The sequence below is a fragment of the Dermacentor silvarum genome, chromosome 9 (genome assembly GCF_013339745.2).
Source record: "Dermacentor silvarum isolate Dsil-2018 chromosome 9, BIME_Dsil_1.4, whole genome shotgun sequence".
NCBI classification, from domain to species: domain Eukaryota; kingdom Metazoa; phylum Arthropoda; class Arachnida; order Ixodida; family Ixodidae; genus Dermacentor; species Dermacentor silvarum.
Genome location: NC_051162.1, coordinates 137,091,785 through 137,116,033, shown reverse-complemented (window position 1 = coordinate 137,116,033; position 24,249 = coordinate 137,091,785). Strand labels below are relative to the sequence as shown.

Here is a 24,249-nt window from a genome sequence, read left to right as displayed (position 1 = left end):
ATATTGTGTACAGTTCAACACTACTCCCATTTCTCAATTTTTCCTGTTTCCCGGCTCTTACGTTTTTTTTTTTTTTTTTTTTACGGACCCGTGAAAAACGTATCAGCGGGGTTCTACTGTATATATATTGTAAATACATTCTGTCTATACTCCCAACATCCCCGTAACATATTGTTACGGGGAAAAGAAGCAAGAAATATATTTACACTGTATTTACAAGTATGGCAGCGGCTGACAAGATCATAGCTCGCGAAGTCCAGAGCGTCGTCTTCTTCAAGTCATGACCAAACGTCTTCTTCGTCGCTCTGTCACATGACCCCCGGCGGCTGAAGCACCGACCCGGTGCTGGTTAGGAGGCGGTCGAATGATACGGCTTAAGACGCGCCACGTGGACTACATCAGAACGAGGCTGAGCCACGGTGGGGTCAAGAGGGGCGATTTCGTAGGTGACGTCGGTTACTTGACGCAAGACGCGGTAAGGGCCAGAGTAGCGTGAAAGCAACTTCTCCGAGAGGCCAACGCGTCGCGACGGAGACCAAAGCAGAACCAGGGCGCCCGGCGTGTAGTGGGCGTCACGATGGCGGGTGTCATATAAGCGCCGCTGATTTTCCTGCGAGTCCACAAGTCGACGTCGGGCAATATGGCGTGCCTCTTGTGCCTGGAGTATGGCGTCCCGGGCGTACTCTGATGTGAAATGCAGGCTATCAGGCAGAAGGGTGTCGAAAGGTAGCGTAGGGTCGCGGCCGAACAAGAGGAAGAATGGAGAGAAGCCTGCGGTATCGTGGCGAGAAGAATTATAGGCAAAGGTAACGAATGGTAATGCAACGTCCCAGTCGCGATGGTCAGCGGAGACATACATGGACAGCATGGCAGTAAGGGTCCGGTTGAGACGCTCGGTGAGACCATTCGTTTGTGGATGGTAAGCAGTAGCAAGTTTGTGTTTAGTCGCGCACGAGTGTAGAATGTCATTAACGACTTTAGAAAGAAAGCAGCGGCCTCGGTCGGTAAGGAGCTGTCGAGGGGCACCGTGGTGTAGAATGACGTTTTCTAGCAGGAAATCGGCGACATCGGTTGCACAGCTTGTCGGAAGAGCCCGTGTGATTGCGTATCGGGTGGCGTAGTCTGTTGCGACAGCAATCCACTTATTTCCCGAAACAGACGTAGGAAAGGGGCCTAAAAGATCAATGCCTACACGAAAGAATGGTTCTGATGGCACGTCAAGTGGTTGAAGGCGGCCAGCAGGGAGTGTCGTCGGCTTTTTACGTCGTTGACAAAGGTCACACGCAGCGATGTAACGGCAGACGTCACGGTAAAGACCAGGCCAAAAAAAGCGCCGACGAACGCAGTCGTAAGTCCGTGACACGCCAAGGTGACCGGAAGTCGGCACATCATGAAGCTGGGCGAGAACAGTCCGGCGCAGATGCGAAGGGACAACTAAGAGTCGGTCAGGGCCGTCAGGGCGCATGTTACAGCGGTACAATATGCCATCGTGGAGTTCAAACATTCGAAGGGAAGGATCGGGCGTCGTTGAAGTCAGCCGGTGAATAAGGTCTTTTAAGAAGTCGTCCCGCCGTTGTTCCGCTCCGATATTGTCAAAAGCACTCAAAGAGAGAACGGTGACAGGAATTTCGGCCATAGAAACGTCAGGTGGGTCGATAGGATGGCGCGACAAGCAGTCCGCATCTTGGTGTAACCGGCCGGTCTTGTATACAACTGAGAAGTTGTATTCTTGAAGGCGCAGAGCCCAGCGGCCAAGGCGCCCAGAAGGATCTTTCAGGGAAGAAAGCCAGCACAGAGCGTGGTGGTCAGTGATGACTGTGAATTGCCGGCCGTACAAATAGGGGCGGAATTTTCCCACTGCCCAAACGAGAGCCAGACACTCGCGCTCAGTGATAGAATATTTGCGCTCAGCAGGGGAAAGAAGACGGCTGGCGTAAGCAATAACACGTTCTTGTCCTTGTTGTTTCTGGGCCAGGATAGCTCCAATACCGTGGCCGCTGGCATCAGTACGGACTTCTGTTGGAGCTGATGCATCAAAGTGAGCGAGAATGGGAGGGGAAGTAAGCAGCCGGATCAGCTCAGTGAAAGCAGCAGCTTGCTCACGGCCCCAAGTGAAGGCAGCGTCTTTCTTGAGGAGCTCAGTAAGAGGGCGTGCAACGTCCGCAAAATTGCGGACAAACCGACAAAAGTAGGAGCAGAGGCCCAAGAAGCTGCGAACGTCCTTGGAGCACGTTGGCACGGGAAAGTCTTTCACTGCCTGGGAATATATAGGACGCTTCAGAATCTGCGTGCAAGTTACGAGAATGCAACCAACTTATTATCGACTTCTTTTGAATCAGCACATTCTTAAAAGGAATCAAAATGAATCCACTAACCCAATTTATTGCTCTGTCAAATTAGTATTGTTTGCTGTACTCTAGAGCAACTCAAAGTATTTTTTTACTATGAGCTTAGGTTAATTTATTATGGGATATTACGTGCCAAAACCACTATCTGATTATGAGGCACGCTGTAGTGGGGGACTTCGGAATAATTTGGACCATTATTAACATTTGATAGGGGTGAGTGAACACTGAATATAATTTTTGAATGAAATATTGAATATCAAAAAATTTTTGAACTTCAATGCTAGCAAATTTTGGGCAAGAAAAATCGGTGCTGCACATGCTTGGGAATCTCCTAGCATTGTATAACAAGAATGTAGTAATTTATCAGTAACTTAGGTACACAGAAATCAAGATATATAGTATAGTTTACTATTATTAAAGGAAGCTTCAAAGTAATATTCCAGCACAAATGACATGTCGGTGCTAGTATGTGAAGGTCTGGAAAAGCTTTCTTTGCCACTTCCTTCGACTTGTACTCAGCAGCTGCTGCTGCTGCTTTCTTGCATGCTGCGTTGGGGGGGTAGTTCAGAGGGTGCACATACGTGGCAGGAGCGTGATAGAGAGGAAAGTAGCCGTGAGAAACTCGTTTGAATCTTTTCATCGTGTCACACACGCATAATGTCCTTTGGAGTTACCTGAGTGTCACCACATTAGCCTCTTGACAGCTGTAATTATCCGTGACCCCCCTAAAAAGCATTGCAGGAACTGCAGCGCTTATCGTTATACTAACGTTCTACTCCAGAGGGGATGTAGACAGAACTGTTGAGAGGAGGGGGAAGAGGAGGCAGAGAATAGGTAGGACCGACGCAGTCGCGAAATGAGTGAATAACAGCCTTGCCACTCTCACAGTTCCTATACAGGGGGAGAGGGCGGGAGAGGGAAGAGATGACGGGAGAAGGCAAGGAAACAGATTGCGGGCAAACTGAAGGTACGGTACGGTATGCTTCTGATGTTTCAGAAAAATAAATACCATGCAAATTTGTCAAGCGGACAACTGACGCAGGGCGTGCAGATGAAAAGCCCCATTATAACACTGTAGCGTCTAGGCGACACTATGGAAGCAGTTGCACACGAAATCAACACTTCTGTGCCTGCCGCGGTAGCTTGAAGGCTATGGCATTGCTCGAGGTCGCAGGTTCAATTCCGACAATGGCAGCCGCATTTCAATGGGAGGAAAATACGAAAATGCTAGTGCACTAAGATTTAAGTGCATGTTAAAGAACACCAGGGTGTCAAAATTACTCTGGAGTCTGCCACTATGGCATGGCGTGCCTCATAATGCAATCGTAGTTTTGGCACGTACAGTCCTATAATTCAATTAAAGTTTAACACTTCTGCCAAGATGCAATATTGACACAATGATGTGGGGCTCCCGCACCGCAGGACGGCGCGCGCAAAGGTCGGCGCCATGAAAGACGACGAAGCGCGTAGGCTGCAAGCTCTGTAGAGGTAATTGGCTTCACCGCAATGAAAACACAGGGGCCTCCGGTCTGCAGTGCGCCATACGTCGCACTTGCAGGGTGGTCGTGCTTCAGCCATGAATGGCGTGCGGCGAGGCCTGAAGTTGCCAGTTGCTTGTTCCACGGCGCGCACAGAGCATGAAAGTCCGGGACGTCGCTCATACCGCGAAAAGTCTGGGACAACGAACTTCTCTCAACTTCCACATACGACATGCGAGGCTGTGGCTGCCGTGTATCGGGCTGTTATGTCTCGCTTCGCTCTGGAAGTTGGAGTGCCTACCTAATTTCCTCCCGGACGACCTCAGCCAGAGCGAGTCACGGTACCGATGCCGGAGCCACCTGAAGCTTTTGGAGCTGTTCTCGAACAACAAGCCTAATGAGCTGTCAATATGCCATGTGAGGCAATGATAATGCTCAATCCTCTGAGAGGTTGTGAACCACACCACAACACCTCAAGCAAACATGTCTCCCCGTGTTCTGAGTACTATGCAGACAAACAGCAGTGGTACATGCAAGGTAACATACTGTGCTTAATGGAAATCTATTGCTTAGAAAGTATTGCTTTCCAGTTTTCTTCCTGAAAACAGGACGCCTTTTCCATGTTTATGGCAGGCAGTTTCTGTGGGTTATCGCTAGCTCGTTATAAGGCCAATCTGCGCAAATGACATAAGTGTGGAATGTGCATCATGTCACTCGGCACCACTCCACGGCACCGACAGTAAAGAGTGCTCAAATCGAGAGGCCCACGGCAATTGCGAGCAAATACAACTTTTTTTCTACTTCTCTCAAATGCCCTACGATCTTTACAAATTTTTCAAATGTGTGAAATTCTTAAGACTGTACGTACATAACGTATCCTGCCTTGTTCTTAAGAGTACTCTGGCAGCAGTGAAATTGGTGCATGGCCACAAATCTGTACAAAGCTTGATAATGCATGTAAATGAGCATTATCAATTGTGTGTCAAGGATTATCCAGAAGGATAGAGGACAAAGCTCTTAGCTTTGATGCACTTCTGACTACAGGTTGGAGAGGCATTCATTACATCTGTGCCGAGCATAAGGAAGCGTGGGAAACTATCACATGAAATTCAAAACGTGCCGAATGAACTTCTCCAGGAAAAAAGATGTTCAGCAGCCAAACATAGATGCCCAGTATGATGCCGTTGAGCATTGGCCTGAAGCTCAGAACAAGTAGATTTGTTCAGGTGAAATTGCAAAGGCTGCAAGGGTCGCTCAAGAATATTTAGTGCCATGTGCCAGTGTGCCAACACCAAGAAGAGGAGTCACTTATTACCATTTCACAACTAAAATCAATATGCCGCTTTCATGAACATTGAGACTCATTGTACACAACTGTGTACACTCTCGTAAAAAATAACTTGTTTGTTTTTTCTCAACAACCTTGTCATTTGGTCTTGTCTGGTCATGTAAAGGAGGTATGAAGCAAAAAAAAAAAAATTTCGCATGAAAAATTAAGAACGGCATCTGAAAGGGGTAAATGCACTTCAACGTTGTAATGCACAAAGGTTTCCAGAGTGTAGAGTGCATAAAATACCATGTTGTTTATAATTACCGTGGCAGAGGTAGTCCCTGATAGGTAGATACTGAAAGAGCCAGTAAGGAGTTACAATTAACAAACGTGTTAAATTGGCCAAATCTAGCTTATTCTACTTAGCAAAAGTATCAGTTTTGTAGCGTCTTAAAATCAATATTTAGAGCTCAAGGGCTATGCGCCCATTCTATTCCAACTACCATTCTGGAATCCCTTTCCATTCCCATTCCATCTGCCTAACGGGTGCCATCAATTCATTCTGTATGTTCAAAAATGAGCAAGGCTTCTGAAATCATTCCAACTATGGAATTGCCATTCCACAACGGTCAGGTCGGGTCATGTCGGGCCGGGTTGGGTCGGTTGGTTGGTAGCTCTTTTAGATGTCTGGCGCGTGCCGTACCTTTCAGGCAAAAAAAAAATTCTTTGAAGTTAATATTTCACACAAACGATGGGCAAAGAAGAGGAAAAAAAGCAGTGTCATACATCAAGCTACATGTGACAGGCAGACGCGATGCTCAGATCAGAGGGCAACAGGGAGTTACAAAAAACAGTCCCACACCAACGTTCGGCGCGCTCCGAATTCAAAAGACCTAGACTATCGTCTCACAGTTTTCGTGGGTCGTGACAGCTTGCTCGTCGTTGTGCGGCACGGTCGTCGAGGCGAGCCGAGGCAGAGGTGGCACGGTTGCTATGGCTGGAACCGTCGCCGGCACACGACTGCACTACCACATGCAGCACCTGCCTCCTACGTTGAGAACCACGGCGATGTCTGGCCGCAACTCATGAGGACCGCGACCCAGGGACGGCCCATGCGGGCAGCGCCTCGGTAGGCCTAGACCAAGAATGGCCCTCAGCAACTGCGTCCTGCCAGGAGCTGCTCAGCAGGCCTCGTCCTTGGTTCGAGAACAGGCCTCCGCATCTGGCCCGAGTAGGCACACCCTGGTCACACGGCCGCAGCAGGAACGACGGCAGAAGCTCTTCTTTCAGAGCGGTGCACTTGTCCGGCTGCCACCGTGGCTTCTCTGCTCGTGCTCCTCCACATAATCTCCACACAGGACTTCATTTCATTCTTTCCTTTCTTTTTTTTTTCCAGTTCCTGTGACACCTGCCCTCAGCTCGTCTTCTTTGCTTCAGTTTCCATTTTCTTGAATCTCCCAAATTCATTCAGTCCACAAATTGTGGCGCGGCGTACAAGCAAAAAAAAAATTTACTAAAAAATGACCTATGTATTCTTTCCCCACAATAGAACAAGCCTCTTCCAGTGCAAACACAGGCCAGTTTTCCTTTAACCACAGAAAAGATTTAATTCTGTACTTCTATGTGCGCCCCCCCCCCCCCCTCTAAAACACAAGAAACAATTATACTGTGGTGTAGTTATTTCTTTGCTGAAGTGATGCTGAAGTGATACATAAAAAGACGCAGATTTGTACTTGCAGGCTAGTGTGATCTACTGTTTGGTGCATGCCACGTTCCCATTACGCACATAGATTTCAGGTTTCACTCTTAAAGTAAGCCTAAAGGTACAATGTCAAAACACTCACCCCAATAGACACTGGATGGCTGCCACCAGAATACAGCATATCCCTTTCCAGCTCTTCCAACATGTGCACATTGGGGGGCAAGGATGATTTCCCAGGAACGGCCTCCATGTATGAAAAAATGACAATGTTTATATAGAAATCACAAAAACACCTACAGAACATTACCCACAACATAACAGCCTCTGATATTTCAAGTCTACATTCTTTTCAAGGAAACTGTGAGCCTATTGCTCAAGCGCAAAAAAATGCTTGATGCACAGTGAAGTATGTGACTTTCGCAAGCTGATCCACACCCTTTGCCTTGACCCTCCAGTTGGATCCTGTACACTATACGCGCCAGCATGCAAATAAAATTACATCAAATGTCCGGCACAAAAAGCGAGACATGTAAAACAGAATGGCAGAATTGGGTGAAGAAATTGTTTTATAAGCTCAAGGACTCATGATGTAGTGTTGCAAGGTAGGGCGAGGCTGGTCCAAAATAGTGCTTGTCCGATTTCGTGTCGCATGTCTCTAGCTTTCAAATATATATATATAATACTTGCATATGCGTGACTTATAAGTACTTATTTTTTTCCCCATTTTAGTTGTTGTATCGACCCGAAAGTGGATACGCCAGTTGTCGACTCATGATTTTGCATGAAGCTTTCACCACATAAAAAACACTTGTTTGACAAGTTTTGGTATTACAACTTTCGTTTTTTTATCTAGCGCATTCTACAGTCATTAGGGAGGGCTCTGTAGCTCTCGTGTGCTCCTCTTTTGCTTTTATTTTTATGGTGGTACAGGCAGAGTTTGGCGTCAGCCAGGGCCCAGCAGAAGGCTCAGTACGACCGGAAGCGTCGCCATCTTTCATTTAAGGTAGGTGATCTTGTCCTGAAGCGCAACCACGCTCTTAGCGATGCGACCAAGGGGTTCTCAGCCTCGCTCACTCGTAAGTGGCTTAGTCCGTACCGCGTAGAGAAAGTTTGATCTCCGCTCATGTACTTGCTGAAGGATCCCCCTTCGGGAAAACTCATCCATGCCCATATCGCCAACCTGAAGGCCTTTGTGTCACGGTTCAATGAGCTCGCGCCAGTGCCCAGTGGCATTGCGCGCAAGCAACAGGGCACCCTCGGGGCAACGGACCGCATTTGGACCACGCACCGGTACAATCTGAGGAAACGGTCACTTGTGTCATATCGCACCGGACGACGGACTTTTCCGCAACCGAAGGCCCTCAGTAAAATGCGTAGCCTCAGTGGGCTAGCTTCTTTATGGCCAGTGCACGAAAAGAAGCTGGTCCCAGCCCAGCTTATTGCAAGTGTTGTTTATGTAGTATTTTTTTTCTTTTCTCGAGTACGCACGCCGAGTGTAATTATTGTTTTAAATATTTGTAAGTGTGTTTACTTTTCGCGCGTACACCTAGGATAGTTTATTTCATTACAATTTTTACTTGTACGTAGACGAAGATTTTTTTTTCTTGTTTTTTTATTTGCGGCGAAGCGGGATAGTAACTGCGGTGTCGTCAGGCGCAGGAGGGGACAATGGTCCCATTGACTCGTCGGTGCGAGGGGGCGAAGGACGCTTTCTATGGCGAGGTGCATGTAGACGGCGATGAGCATATCTGTGTTTGGGAGTGTTGCGCAGCTATAGAGAAAACCACAAGGAGTGTGAGAGAGAGAGAGAGAGTGAGTGTGAGTGTGTGTGTGCGCGTATTTCATATGCAATTAAGACGAGAAAATACAACATTGTGCAGAGATATCTATTAACAAGATTGCAAGTGTGACGATTCGAGCAAGTACAAAGGTTTTTAAGATGTACAGATATGTAATGGAAAGATTGCCACGCTTTCAATTTAATATTTAATATTATTTTATTTATTATTTATATATTCATATTTTATTTCATTTTTTCCTTGGGTGGCACAGAAAAGAGACGCAGTGACAACACCATCCAGAGCATTCAAACACTCAGATCGCTCAAAGCTCCTGTGCAACAGCATATGCGTCTCTAAGCCTCTTTTCACAATGAAAGATTTCAGTGGGCGACGAGATTGAGACCAAACAATAGCATTTTGAGACCAAAAGTCTTCATGGCCCCAATTGGCTCAAGACCTTTCGTCGTTTGAATTGTTTATCATTCTTTATCGCAAAGCAATCATAACACAGGATCGCAAGAGAATGGAGGGAATGGGGGCAGAAGCTGCTCTCGCTTGTTAACATACGAAGGCCATTTTCCAAATTACTTATGTTGAATTCCAATGGTAGATCCAGATCAAGTATTTCTGCTCTGTGTGGAGCAAGTCTATTCCAATGGCAGAATGGGAGCGCGAGTTGTGTGTTCCAATGGCAGATTGGGACCAGCCGCCGATTCCGGATCGCTCTGTGGAGCAAAAATATCTGCTCCGCCGAAATCGGCAGATTTCACCGGAAGTCCGCGTGACGTATTTCCTTCACCCGCCTCTGCTTCCTGTCATGGTCGCCTGTTTCCGGTCGCGGGCAGTAGACATGGAAAACATGGACTGCATGGATGCTGCGACGCGCCGTGCGCTTTTGTTCATGCTACTAGATAGTGACAGCTCCGACTCGGACACAAGTTCCAAGTCCAGTGATGATTCTACCGACACCGACAGTGAATGTGACGCTGCTGTGTGTCAACGGGCGTTTGATGTGGTGTTTCGCCTGCCTGCAAAGAGGCCTAAAGTGATTGGGTTAGTCGAGGATGTCGCTCGGCGATACTCGGACGACGAGGTACCGTACAGCCCAAGCGCGCCAACACGTGCGATGCTCGCGCGAAATACCAGAAGGAAAACAAACCCAGAGAATGCTGGGACGATGCACATGAGTGGATGGATGCTATAAGCATCTCCTTTGAAGCGGTGTGGTGGGCTGCGCCACCAAGTTGTTGTTCTCTCTATTTTACCTCTAGTTCAGCGCCCTCTCAATTCATTTCCGTGTACTAAGTGCCCCCGCGGGAGCGCATGCATTCCATTCGCAGATTTGGTGCGAGCTGGTGGGAGCGATCCGAGTCGGAGCGACGCGCTCTGTTCGTGATCTGGCCGAGCGCTCACGATCTGCCATTGGAATTCAACATTAGGCATGGCCAGCCATGTCGCCGTTTACACCTATATGTACTGGTGTTTTGTGAATTTACGCTATGTGCCGTGAGAGGAGAAGTCAACAAGTGTGTGCTTGGCCATTATGTGCGTTAAAATAGCTGTGAAATGAGCATGCATGTATTTGCAGTACTGGAATGAGCTGAATAGGGCTTTCACCATGATCATGTAGCATTTTCTTGCTGTGTACTGTTGCACAGGGCCAGGCAGTACTCACGTTACATGTATCTTAGATACTATATTGTAGCAAAGGATTGAAACGGTATACAGTCAACGTCCGATTTTTCGGACTCCTGAGGGGCAGCAAAAATGTCCGAAAAAAACTAATGCATGCCTTTTACTGCCCCCAAGGGCTCATATCGCCACAGGCACATCTGAAATAGCTCTGAAAGCCTGCCAGTACATTTATTAGGCATATCGTAGCTCCTACTGTGGTAGCAGACGGCAGGTGCACCCGTATGTAAGGAATACATACCGTGTCCCATGATAATTGTACCTTCCCACTCTTAGTATGCTTCATTGCGTAACACTGCAGTATTGAGGTAAAGCTGACTTTTGGGAACCGGCATTATGCAACGCGTCATGCTTTGTGCGCTTCCAAGACATTGGCGAGGATTACAAAGGCGAAGTCGGCTCCATTGCTAACTGCGGCAAATTGTTCCAATTAAAAACGCAGCACCAAACAGAAAGAAGCTTGGTGGAGAACGTCGAAGTAGCTAGGCCTAGCGTTGCCGCAGTGGTGGCTGCAGCTGCCAGCGGAGAGCTCAGTTTCGAGGAGGTGAGCTAATCAAAATGGCTGCGGTGGTGGCTACAATTATTGCCGTTTCGGACCTGCGGTCATGGCAAAAAGTCAGGAAAATCAGACAGCGAAGGTGTTTTGCGTCCGAAATTTCAGACGTTTTTATACATTGACTCTATGGGGTACGTGGCGGTGCCGTGAAGGCACCCGAATTATGGGGCATGTCTGAAAAATTGGGTGTCCAGAAAATCATTGTTGACTGTAGTGGTCATCCTCTCCAGCACTTTCTAGTGGGTCGTCCTCTTCAGTGCTTGGCCCAGGAACGCCGCTCGTACTCCGAGTCCGTCCCCCACCAACACTGTCGCCACTGCGCTGCTCCTAGTTCCATCAAATAAACATCTTAACTCGGTGGAGCGTGCTGTGCCCTCAAAACATCCACTATAGAACTTCAATTCTGTACCCTGCCATCTCCTATGCCACAGGACGCCTCCCAGCAACCACCTCCTCTGGCACCGACCACATGTCCTGGTGTGCCTCGTCAGCGCAACCTTGCCATCTTCGCTGGCATGGATGACACTGACGTGGAGGACTGGCTAACAATGCACGAGACGTTGCACGAGAGGGTAAGTGCACATAACGAGTGGGACGAACCAGCCAAACTAAACAATGTGCTGTTCTACCTCGCGGGTGTCGCCAGCCTATTTTATAACAACTGCTAAGCAGATTTCCTGACATGGTCCGCTTTCAAGACTGCCCTTGCAGATCATGTATTTGGTTGCCCCGCTGTTCACAAGCTGCATGCCGAGCAGCGTTTGCGGGCACATGCTCAGCAGCCGGGTGAATCCTGCACAAGTTATATTGAAGACATTCTGGACCTTTACAATAAAGTGAACTCGACTATGGCGGAGTCTGATCGGATCAGCAATGTGCTCAAAAGAATAGAAGACGACACCTGCAACATGTTACGCACCAAGAACCTTTGCCCCATGGCTGAAATCATCACACTGTGCTAAAGCTACGAAGAGTTGCAGAGGAGCGGTCGTTGATCAGTCGCTCTTCATCGCGTGACAAACCCCTCGCTGGTTTGGCTACGATTTGAGACCAGTCAGCGTTGCTCAAGGAAATGCAGGCGTTGTCCGTGAGGAGGTTGCCCCCCCAACTCTCATTGATGACCTTTGCGCAGCCGCAGAATATGCAGGAGCCCTCCTCGAGTTTTGTGTCCCCGCTCTGCCGTACGATTGAGCAAGATATCAACGTGGCTTTGCCTGCGCCCCGCCAAAAGGTTCCTGCTGTGGCTCCTCTCAGCTACACAGAAGTCATCGCCAGGCTCCCACACATCTATGCCCCTGCACCACTCTGCTACACCAATGTCGTCGCCAGGCCCCAAGCACATCCACAATGTGCGCCTCTCAGCTACGCCAATGTCGTGTCTGAACCCCGACTGCAGCCCGCCGCGCGACAATTCTACTAGCCACCCCGTACGACGCCTCCTGTGACATAGATGGGACTTGCCACAGCAAATTGGTGGCGCACATCAGACGATCGACCAATATGCTTTGGGTGTGGCTACTAGAGCACTGCACGGGCCGATTTTTTCAGCCCGAGCCCGGCCCGGGCCCGTTCTTACGTTGGGCGGCCCGGCCCACCCGAACCCGATCAAAACTTTTATGGCGAGACCAGGGCTCGGCCCGGGCCCGGAAATAATCTACGTTACCCGCCCGACCCGCCACCCCTCTACCTTAGGCCCGAGCCCGGCCCAAGCCCGGCTCGAAACCGGTCCGAACCTGGCCCGAGACCAAAAAATACATGTTTTTTAGAGTTTAGACGCCCGAGAATAACTCGCTGCACGTTACATACACACCACCAGAAAGCCCGAGCCCGGCCCGGGCCTGCGTAAAAAAACCTGAGCCAAGGCCCGGGCCCGGGTCAAAAAGCACACGCCGTGCCCGAGCCCAGCCCGAGCCCGCGAAAAAACTGCTCTACCCGGCCCGGCCCGGGCTTTCTGGTGAGCCCGAGCCCGTGCAGTGCTCTAGTGGCTACGCCGGCCATGTGGTACACTTTTGCAATCGCGTGCAGCCTTCTAGCGACACATCATACACGACAAGTTGTATTGTTGGTTCTCCCCGCCCATTTTCTGACCCGCCTTCTGACTCGTCACCGTCAGTACGCCCGAGACCCGCCGTTCGCCTTCTCCATGTCGTCGCTCACTATCACCGATGCGGCTTCGTCCTGTCGCTCGAGAAGAGGAAAACTAGTCGCAGTCCGCGAGGCAAGGCCTGTGACGCTATCGAAACCTGAAAGCCTTCAACGAAGCCCATCTAATGTGATAGAGGTGGTTCTGAACGGTATTCGTGCAACTGCGCTTGTGGATACTGGAGCCACCACATCCGTTATGGCGGCGAAACTCTGCCTTTTGCTTAGAAAAGTGATGCCACCACTTTCTGGAGTATCCCTCCATACAGCCAGCGCCCAGCATATTCACCTCATAGCGGCGCGCACCACTCATTGTCATTGAGGACGTATATATGCCGTCGAATTCGTCATTATTTACTCAGGCTCGCATGATTTTATCTTAGGTTTGGATTTTCTCTCCCACCACAATGCCGTGATTTATTGCGCATGCGCCGAAATAGAACTCTCGATGTTGTCAGACTTGAGGCTGGCCGACAGTTCTTCAGCTTCGAACAAGCTACTCGTAAGATGACACCAAAATCCCCCCAAACTCTTCAATGGTTGTGTCCGCCTACTGCAGCGGCCTCTCCAACGCCGCTGCACTACTTTCTCCGTCTGACCACTTTTGCACTCGAAAAGGTCTGCTACTAGCTTTGGCAACCGTAGAAATCCCTGAGGGCTCCAGCGTTATCTTTGTTAGCAACCCGTCCCCATACACCTTGATGCTGCTGCAACGGGAATGTCTTGGCAACGTGGAAGCCATCGAAGCTGCGCAATTTACAAACGCCGTCGCCCGTGGACGCCGACGCGTCCCATCCCCCGACCGCGCTAGGAATGCCGTCGCCTGTGGATGCCGTCGCCTGTGGATGCCGTCGCCTGTGGATGCCGTCGCATCCCCATCCCCCGCAACGCACTAGAAACGCCGTCGTCCGTGGACGCCAGCATTTGGCACGGTTCCGTGTGCGCCAGCAACAATGTAGGGACACCAGCTATTACAAACTGCGCCGCAGAGAAGTTCAGGCACCAGCCAGGTGATAAAGTGTGGGTATGGACACTAGTGCGTAGTCGCAGACTAACCGAAAAACTCCTTCGCCGTTACTTTGGTCCTTACAAAGTTATTCACCGAGTAGGTGACCTGAATTACGAAGTCATCCCTCACGAACAAGAGCGACCAAAACTGCACAACCTTGCAGAGGTCATACACATAGTCCGCATGAAGCCTTACTACGACAGGCAGTGGAAACACATCTATATTTGTTTCACACGCATCAGGATATGTTTTCGGAGCTCTCCACATGCGAGTTACAAGTACTCTTGGGAGGTACCCTCCCAAGCACCTGATCGTATCGCCGTTAGGAGGGCGCCAGCAACGACTCGCGCATGGTGAGACAGAGCGTGTCTCTCATGCACGCGCACACGACAGCGCCCCAGTCTCCCGTCTAATGAGAAGTGTGTTTGGTGTAGAGAAGTGGCTGACTGTTAAAGGCTCCAGTTAACTCTGCTTGCAAATTGTGTGAAAGTGTTTTAGCCTTCAGTGGTTTTAGTCAAAGCATACCTCAGTACAACGGACACAATTTTCATCTATCGCACACCTTCATAGAAAGCAGCTACAGAAGACCAGAACCTGGGATATCCGAAGATCAAATTACAGGAACATTTGCGAAGCTATAAGACTGAAAAAGGATGGACAGTTGGGCAAGTTGGTATGGTAACATATTCTTGGTTTAAGCGCGAAAGAACACAGACAAAGGCAGAAGACAGGATAAGCGTTAACTCTCGACTAAATCTTCATTGGAAAGAACAACATATATATATATAAGTGATTGCAAAAACCATAGCATAGAAACATCACCTCGGCTAAAGCATAACTGTTAAGAGATAAAGGTTGTCAGAAGGTGAAGCCGTAAGAATTAAACAAGAAAAAGCACTACTTCGCATGGACGCATGTGCTGAGCAAATATTGAAATACACTAACTGGGATATGGATATTAATGCCTGGCTAACACAAGTTTCTCCTGAAAGTTTCTCTCTGACAATGCTTTCATATATCAAAATGGTCATCTGAAAATGGCTAGAAAGGGCTCACCTGGGGCAAAACTTGTGTGGAGCTTTGCTGCTGTAGTTTCCATATGAGGGAAGAAAGTCTGTCATCAGCAGGTGGATATCCTGCCTTCGGTGTCCAGATTGTTTCCGTCTTCGGGGAACCCTGAAAACAAGAGTTCAGGTGTTGGCAGTAAACTACAGCTCAAAAAACACAATACTGCTGTTTCTGATTACATGGCAGGTGACAGAAGAACCTTTACTTTAAAATGATGATGAAAGTTCTCATGTTATATTTTCTTTTCCTTGTAGATGACCACACATTATTTTTATCAATTTAGGGAAAACAAGCTTTGTGCTATGTATCAAATTAAATTATCCCTTGCCACAGTGTTCGCTACAAGAACTCGAATCAGAGTGTCAAGCAAATACAGTGGAACACCACTGATACGTTCCTCGCTATTGCATTTTCCTGGCTGCTATGTTGCATCTTTGCAAACCCAACCTCCAGCCCATTGGCTCCTATGTATTATGTTCCTATCTAATACGTCGACATTCTGTAATGCTGCCACACTCTGCATAGCGTTTGAACTTGGTGGTCACGTAAACTTAGTGGTGCTGTGGCAAATTCACTCTTATACTTTGCTATGTATGAAGACAATAGGTGTATTCTCACGGTTAAGCCTGTCAAGCACCACCCGTGGCCCGATCCCGAAATGATGGAAGTAGGCAATCATCAGTCTTAATAAGCGTCTCGGCTTAGTTGCAGTTATTTCCGGTTCCCTAAAGTCATCTTCGCCGCAATACAGTTTGTGGGGTCTAACACGTGCCCTTGGGACAAAGGAATGACAACACAGTACTGCAAACAATCAAAAGGGCATTTATTGCTCCTTTTATACACTATTGCACGCTAGCCGAATTACTATGCCGATGAGCGCACAACAAATCGAGGAAGTCCGACTCATCACGACCAGATAGCGAGCAAACGATCTGTGTTCGTCCATTCCGGTGTCGTGCTCCTAAGCATTCTCGAGACGTTCCCGCGAAGCGGGTCGGCGCACGCACGAAAGGTCTGCGCTGCCCAAAGCTCCCACGCCGAAGCGGAAGCGCCTTCCTCCTTTTGCACCCAAGTAACCTAGCCGCTAGGTGCCGTTAGCAGCGCAACACTACGCCATCTCTCATAATACACTGACGCCGTAATGCCACTACACTACACTACAATACACTGACGAAGCCGGATTACAGGAGACGGGAACCATGTGGGGAAAACAACATCAGGGGACGCATGAGAGTCGCACATCCCCACATCCCCCCCAACCTTAAATCACTACACATACTCCGGCGAAACATATCGCACAGTCTAAGAACGCGTGCGTCACGAAGAAAGGGTAGTACATGCGGCAGTGGCTGCGCCGAGGAAATGTCCACGCATTGTCCACAACCTGCACGCCGTTAATGTCTCTGGGGCACACCGCTGCCATTTGTTGTTCACAGGAGCAGCTCTGCAGACTCACAGCACGACTCCAGGCCAAGATCCGGAAATGGCGGAGTTGGCACGAGCAAGCGTTGCTCGCGCTGACGCGCCCTGCTGGCAAGAGCCGCAGAAGCCGTTGGTGATTGCCGGCTCTTTTCCCAGCCACCAAGGGTTGTGAGTCTGGCACAGGCGATAGCCGAAGTCGCTGCGCCGAAGTTGCCACACGCATCTCCATCGCCTGGGGTGGCTCTATCGTAAACCGGGGCAGCAGCGCAGACGATGTGCAAGTGACAGCAAACAAGGGTGACTCCACTCACGATGCGTACACTCAACGCACTCGACAAACACTAAAGTAGTGCAAGGAAGAGGAATTCTGCATGTGCCTCGCCCACGTGGTACGATGTTCAATTCGGCTAATAAAATTTTGGGCGGCATTTCAGATGCTAAGTTCACGTGAACAAAGCTTGCTTTCTTGAGTCGAATGAGTAATTTCAATTGAAGCGAGGCTAACTAGAATGAGGGAAGCAAAGTGCGACACCTCAACCCCACGGTCCACCAGGTTGTGTCCCTCCACGTGCGACAGGCATCTTCGTAAAGCCTTATGCCTAATACCATGACAACAATCGGTATCTGAAAACACCACATAAAATAGGCACAAGAACAGGCAGCCGCGAGGAGACGTTAGCTCTGAGAGGTGGTCCTACCCCGCTCAGTGCACGCACCATCCAATTTAACAGCGCCCACCGTCACAGACGATGTCAGAGCGCCCGGTGCCAGGCTGTAATACCGAACAGCTCGTAGCGGCACCCGTGGCCCGCGGCCACCCGGCTCCCAGAGCCATGACTTCCGAAGTCAAAGAGATAGCAGAAGCTATTTATATAAGAAATTCGTACTGCCCATGAGATTTCCGTACTCACTCGCTTCAGGCTTGCCAATGCTCCGTGGGCGCTAGGCCTCATTCTCCCAGGATGCAGTCCACGTGGCACTCGTACCAACGAGTACTTCAAAACACTCGCGAAAAGGCTTAGCATGTTGAAAAGTTCAAACACGCTACAGCAACCGTCGCCTCGGTCAAGAAAGTGCGCCGCCGCCACTAGCGATCAAAATCCATGCTCGGACTACGCTTCAGTTGAAACAAAGGTTGTCTCTAACCGAGCAATAATGTCAAAATTATCGTTCGATGCCCCAAGCGCCCCACGTTGGCGCCAGATGTGGGGTCTCACACGTGCTCTTAGGACAAAAAAATGGCAACACAGTAGTGCAAACAATCAAAAGGGCTTTTACTGCACCTTTCATACACTAATGCATGCTAGCCGAATTACTATCCATAGAACATTCACATTGGCGCGCGACAAATCAAGGAAGTCCGACTCACCGCGACCGGATAGCGAGCAAATTGTTTGCCCCATGATATGACACTATCGCCTAGTCGTTCACGTGTATGGTCATGCGAACGGTGGCGCGTTCGAACGATCCGTGTTCATCCATACCGATGTCCTGCTCCTAGCCTCGCAAAGCGGGCTGGCGCACGCGCAAAACGTGCTGCTCACCGACCCCAAGCACAAGAGGAAGCCTTTTGCACCCAAGTAACCCCCGCCGTTGGATGGTGTTAGCAGCACAACACTAGCGCCATCTCTCGTAGTACGCTGCTGCCGTAACGCCACACGGCGAAGCCAGATTACAGGAGGGGAGCCATGCGGGGAAAACAACATCAGGGGACGCGTGAGCGTCACGCATCCCCACGCATCGCACTCCCTGCAATGGCTCCTTTGGGCAAACAAAAGCCAATACTGAAGGCCCTGCTTTTGTGCACTCCAAGCGCCAGAAGCAATTGCAGGAGTCGGAAATATGTCATGGTCACTAAGTTTTGTACACCACTTTATGCGTATGGTATAGTTGCGGTTTTGTTTTCACATATGTTTTGGTGGTTAGCCCCAGATGGTTTCTGCAGGCATTCTCTTGTTCGTGCTGTTTCTATTGTGCAAATGTGGAAATTGCGGGAAAATTCGCCATGCAAAGAACCCAGGGGCTGTTCCCTTCCAGGGAAGACATCAGACTGCCAAGGGCATGCACCATATTGGCACAGTCTGAACATGATTTCAGGATGTTTCAAAACAGAAAACACAGTGGTGACCGTGCACTTCTTGAAATCCCACAAGCCATGGCAAAACAGCGGTCGCTGTTTGTGGGGCAGGCATCGAAGCAGAGATTTCACAATAAAACTCAATAGTTATAATGTGCACAGAGAGCCCAACTTTTTTTGGGAGGTTGGCCACTCTAATCTCAGTTACAATAAAATATGCAGATCCCACGCACTATGGGAATTTATGTAAACGAAGCTTTCTGTGCTGTTTGCTTCGACTGACGAAAATTAGCAGTGATGTTGACGACGAAGGTTTTCTTTCTTCAACGTTTAGTCCAACACAAGAGTGGTGAGTTAATGTTAAACGTTGCCTCACGTGCACCACTGCTGTCGGTCTACGTAGTACACAGAACACACAGGGGTAAGTGTTTGGTTAAGGCAAAAGTTTTTGTTCACCATACTTCATAACCTCTGAGAGGGTTGAGCATATTCATTGCCTCACATAGCAGATCGCGATGTGGCAGAAGTATGCAACTTTATTTGTATTATGGGGCTGTACGTGTCAAAACCACAATTGGATTATGAGGCACGCAATAGTGGCGGAGTCCGAATTAATTTTAACACTGCAGCATTTTCTTATTTCGCCCCCGTCGAAATGCAGCAGCTGCGGTCGGGATTAAACCCGCGACCACAAGCAATACCATAGCCACAAATCTACCACAGCAGGCACAGAAGTGATGATTTGATGTGTGACCGCTTCCATAGTGTCGCCTGGACCCTATGGTGTGCTCTAACCCAGCTCTGCTTCTGCATGCTCTGCGCAAGTTGTCCGCTTGACAAATTTGCACGGTGTTTATTTTTAAGAAATAGCAGGAACATATCGCACGGTACCTTGAACTTAAATTTATCCTGTTTGCCTGCAACCGCTGTCGTGTTTATAGTTGTAGCATTTTCTTGCCGTCTCACGTCACCTTTTGTCCATACCCCCCCCCCCCCTCCCCTTGGTATGGGAACTGCGAGCGAAGAGCGGCAAGGTTGTTATTCACTCATTCCGCGATTACGTCGGTTCTATCCATTCTATGCCTCCTCTCCCCCCTCCTCTCTAACATTCTATCAAGCTTCCCGCTGGACTTGCACATTAGTAGAAAGGTAACGCTGCAATTTTGGGATGCTTTTGTGGGGGGTCACGGATAATTACAGCTGTCAAGAGGCTAATGTAGTGACTCCGAAGCAGCACCAGAGGGTATTGTGCACATTCGATGTGGTGCAAAGATCCAAACGAGTTTCTTGCATCATTTTTTTTCTCTGTGTCGCACTGCAGTCATGTATACACACACTCTGAACCAAACCCCGACGCAGCGTGCGACCGCAACAGCAGTGGGAAAATCAGAAAATTTGGCGATGACATCATGGCTCTTTTTATAAACAGAAGACTACAAGAGGAATCCCCTAGTGTCGCGGGCCCTCCAGCTTTCAGGCCCTTCGGTAGAATACCCACCCTGCCCCGCCAACAAGGTTGTCAGCTAAACAACTTTGTCTACAATTTACTGAGTGGACATTCCTCTGCCTCGTGCCAATTAGTTTGTTGACTGAGCAATAAATGTCTCGAGTGTATGCTGTTGTCTTATTCATGCCCACATGCTGTGGTTGCAATTTACTTGAACACTGGTTTATGAATGCAATGCGAACAGCGGAGTGAGGTTAAATCTGGAGCATGTTTTCTGCATTAACTGCACAAAGAGCACAATAAACTGCAGTGAAAATAAAACATTGCATAAAACTGCTATTTTCAACAGGGCAAGTGTGCAGTTAAAATAACCTGAGAGAAGCAAAGGCTGGGTTTGTAAAGCCAGCAGACTTGTGCGACCTTGCCGAATCACTGCTCAATTTCCAGTGCAGCTGTTTCGTTTGAACAGTTAGTTGCAATGACAACTTCCAGATGCCTATTATTAAACCTATATTGTAAAATATTGTAAAACTACATTGTAAAACACATTGTAAAATATATTGCCTATATTGTAAAACTTTGCCCGCATATTGCATGCCTGCTTGAAACCTCGCACAAATTTTAAAATAGCTGTATTTTATTCACACATATATAATATTGCATACATCCATCCATTGCAAAGCTCCGCCTCGATCGTAAAACACACGTAACCCAAACTGCCACATGACAAATTTCGAAACAAGTTTAAGCGCCGATTTTTTTTAGACCTGCATCTTTTGCCCAAAATTTTTCTAAAAAATTGATACCAGGAATGCCTATTGCATATCTACTGGTCTAGTTGAAAAAAAAATAGCAAAAGTCATTGCATATAATTTATATGTCCAGGTTACAAGGAACTGCACATATACATATGTGCAAAATTGCGGAAAGTTTACGATGACTTAACTCGTCATCAGCACCCGGGGACACTCACTGCGTAGTGACGAGTTACCTCGTCAGACGAGTTAAGGGGTTACAGGAGCATTTGAATACGTAATTTATTATTGCAAAGGCTGCAATCAACCTACACACTTTAAACTTTGCCAATGCAACCCCTGTAACATGCAACCAGTGTTCTACACGTTCCTCTAAAACAGGAATGAAATCTCGTTCCTCGTTTCTTCCCAATCTTGAAACAAGTTCCCGTTAGAAGTTCCTTTAATGCGAAACGAACGCGTTCCAGTTACACTTCGAAGATTGGAACGTGTCGTTACATTAACGTTACATATGATTTTTAAAATTAAAATCATTCTAATTAATTTTTTTTAATCAGCTATCCCTCCCACACGTGGTCGGTCTGAGCGCTGCGCGCTTCCCTGCGCCTCAGCAGGCGCCTTGAAATGAAAATCAGGAATGGTCAATAGGGTCATGAGGAATGCGAGTCATGCAAGGACCAGTAACTTTCCATCCGCCACGAAGTCCCTTGAGCGGCGTTGCGATCCTGACGGCATCATTCCTCTGTGGCAGGGCGGCATGCCGGCATAGAGGAAAGAAACTACAGGAGAGAGCGTCACATGACAATCTTGAAGCCTAGTTCAAAAAAAAAAACATGCACATGCTGATAGTCAGGTGACGCGGCCGCCCACCCACCCTGCATGATGTGCTGCGTACATGCATGCTTCGATTCAATGCTGTGGAACGTTTACAGAAGGAACGCCGTTCCCTCTGCCGCTCCTTCGTAGACCTCAAGAGCTACCGTTACAGTTCCACCGACCCTTAACAGAATAGCGGCGTTCCTCCGTTCCTCCCAAAAGGAACTAGTTCCAGGAACACCATTCCGTACAATACTGCATGCACCTTATATTGCACAAATTTAAACAGAGTGCCTCATTTAGTTCACCAAGGACACCAGGGATACATATAAATCTTCTATAAGGCATGAAAATAGGGGGGGGGGGGGGGGCTAAGATTATGTAATACTCTCTAAAGTTAATTAAACCTACAGCTTTAGTCCTTCACCACACACTACACTTAACACACTCCCATTTCAGCAGACTGTGAACATGGCAACACGTAAAGTGCTTTCAGGATTCTGAACAACATTGCAGATAACGGCTATATGATGCTTTCAACCACAGTCTTAACAAATTATTTGCAACGCGAATAATTAGCCGATGTTCTTGAAACTTTGCCCACACATTACCCATAAGATGCTCCCTACTCCATTGAAATGCCAACGTTGTGGCACATATACATCTTACAGGACATTCAGCAAACTTTCTACGCGGTTCATAACATATGACAGTAAAGCACTAGCGCGCTTGTATAGTGGAACCTCGTTGATACGATTCTGCGTAAGACGTTTTCTGGGATGATACATTTTTTTTTTCCTTTTCCCAATAATAAGATTTAGTTGGATAATATGTTGGATTATACGATTTGCAGATGATATTTATTTTCCGGTTCCAGTAAAGATTGTATTGTAATGAAGCAGACAGTTTTAAAGAGGCCCTTTTGAGCATACTTTTTCAGTGGCAAAGTGTTTTTTGGCTTCAGTTTTTTTAAACAGTTTTCAAATTTTGTGGAAGATCAGGACGAGTAAACTCGTCATCAGCACCAGAAGGCACACATTGCTATGACGAGTTGACTCGTCATCGGCAGGTAAGAGGTCAAGGTGGAAACCATCCATGAATACTGCAGTGACTAATAAAGCAATAGTCTATCTGGTGCAATAAATGAAAAGCTGTAGCATGGTGCTATGCGGTGCAAAAAATAAAAAGCTGTAAAATGGTACAATTGCAATAAAATAATCATATGGAGCGCAGTAACATAGTGATATCAAAAAAGCAGCAACCATCAGATTGTATCAAGAGTGGTTTTATTATCATTTCTTTAATCTCCTGGTACGAAGTTTGTTTTTGTAAAAAGGAAAAAATTATTGGAACTTGAGCTTTCTCATTATTTTGTTAGCTAAGATAATCAAGAGCCAGCTTTTTGAACTTGTCACTTTAGCTTTGCAAAGAAGGCCTCGGACCTATTCAGAACGCCTGCTTGCACTCAATGATCCGGCCTATACTGATCAGTGAACAGTGCCCGGCCCTTGCCCGTGGCTTCAAGCCTATGCCCGGCACAGGTCTGAGGCCATCAGACCTAGGCCAGGCCTGCCAAAAAGACACTATAACAAGCCCAGCCTGTCGAATGGGCCGGGCAAGGCCGGGCCTTTAGGTAAGCCCAAGCCTGTGCAGTGCTCTACACCACAGTATGGATTTTTTTTTTTTTTTTACAATGAATAGCGCAGCAAATTAATTTATCAAAGGATAAGAGCAGTCACAGCATTTCATAACATTTTGGCAACGCTGCTGACTGACGTGGCTAACACTGACATAAGAAAAGACAAGTGCCCTCGAGGGTCCACTTTAATAGCACTGGATGCCGTACACAACTTTCTGGACACAGTGATAGTTTATTTAGCTTTTTCACGCTGGCATATGCAACTGAATAGACTGTTCACATGATCACATAGGCTCTGGTGGCAAACTATGGCCCTAGAGCTACCTAAAGGCAGCTAGCTGTAGGCAAACAGTGATTCACAATTGTGAAAAACTCTCGCTCATACTGAGCAGTTTAAAAGAACTCTGTAGTTTTACTCACTAGAACCAAGGTCCTTCAATACCTTTCTTCTGGTCAGGAAACTTCCTCGAAAGTTTCATATAGGGACAGAAGGTGGCCCCAGCAGAAGTGATTTAGGTAGAAAGGCATCAATCTGCAACGCTGCAATGGCGAGGCTGCGTGATCGTGCAAATCGTTTACCAGGAAAGGTGCCTCTCCCTAATTTATTTCAGCATGTTTGCAGACTGCACATGCAACGGTAACTTTACGCACGTTAATTTAGCAGGTGATGAATTTGTGCTTAAATCATATGCAGCAGCATTGTGTGATGGAATGTCATCTGCTTTGAGCTTAAGATCACTCATATTTAAGCGGCACAATCTTCATTCACAGTGCACATGTCTGCACAAATAATGGCTTCGGCATCAAAATGTTTTTCACACATGCAAACATGTTTCCAGGCAAATGGGCAGCCAAGATTTGAAGGTCACAAGAGTCTCTCACTACGCAACGACTTGGAACAACTCATTTCCACTTGTCTCATAGATAGGGATGGGAAGGGAACCAAACAAGGATTTTGTTTCTTCGGCACCTTTGCAACTGGACCAGCACACAAACAACAAATGTTAGGCATTGTCAATATCAAGAAGCATTGCTGTCACTACATGG

At 47.9% G+C, this 24,249-nt stretch overlaps 1 protein-coding gene across 5 annotated transcripts in view; it reads right to left on the bottom strand.

Annotated features, from left to right (window-relative positions):
• LOC119464431 (protein PAT1 homolog 1-like) overlaps nt 1-24,249 on the bottom strand; it is a 224,640-nt gene that overhangs the window by 133,646 nt on the left and 66,745 nt on the right. For 4 of the 5 annotated variants that reach the window (XM_049656362.1, XM_049656363.1, XM_049656364.1 and 1 more), the window contains 2 exons: nt 15,035-15,154; nt 6,941-7,042 (listed from right to left, as the gene is read on the bottom strand). In XM_049656362.1, coding sequence (XP_049512319.1) covers nt 6,941-7,042; nt 15,035-15,154 — 222 coding nt within the window. Of the gene's footprint in view, nt 1-6,940; nt 7,043-15,034; nt 15,155-16,502; nt 17,328-24,249 lie in introns of those variants that run through there. The other variant, XM_049656366.1, reaches the window with a different exon arrangement.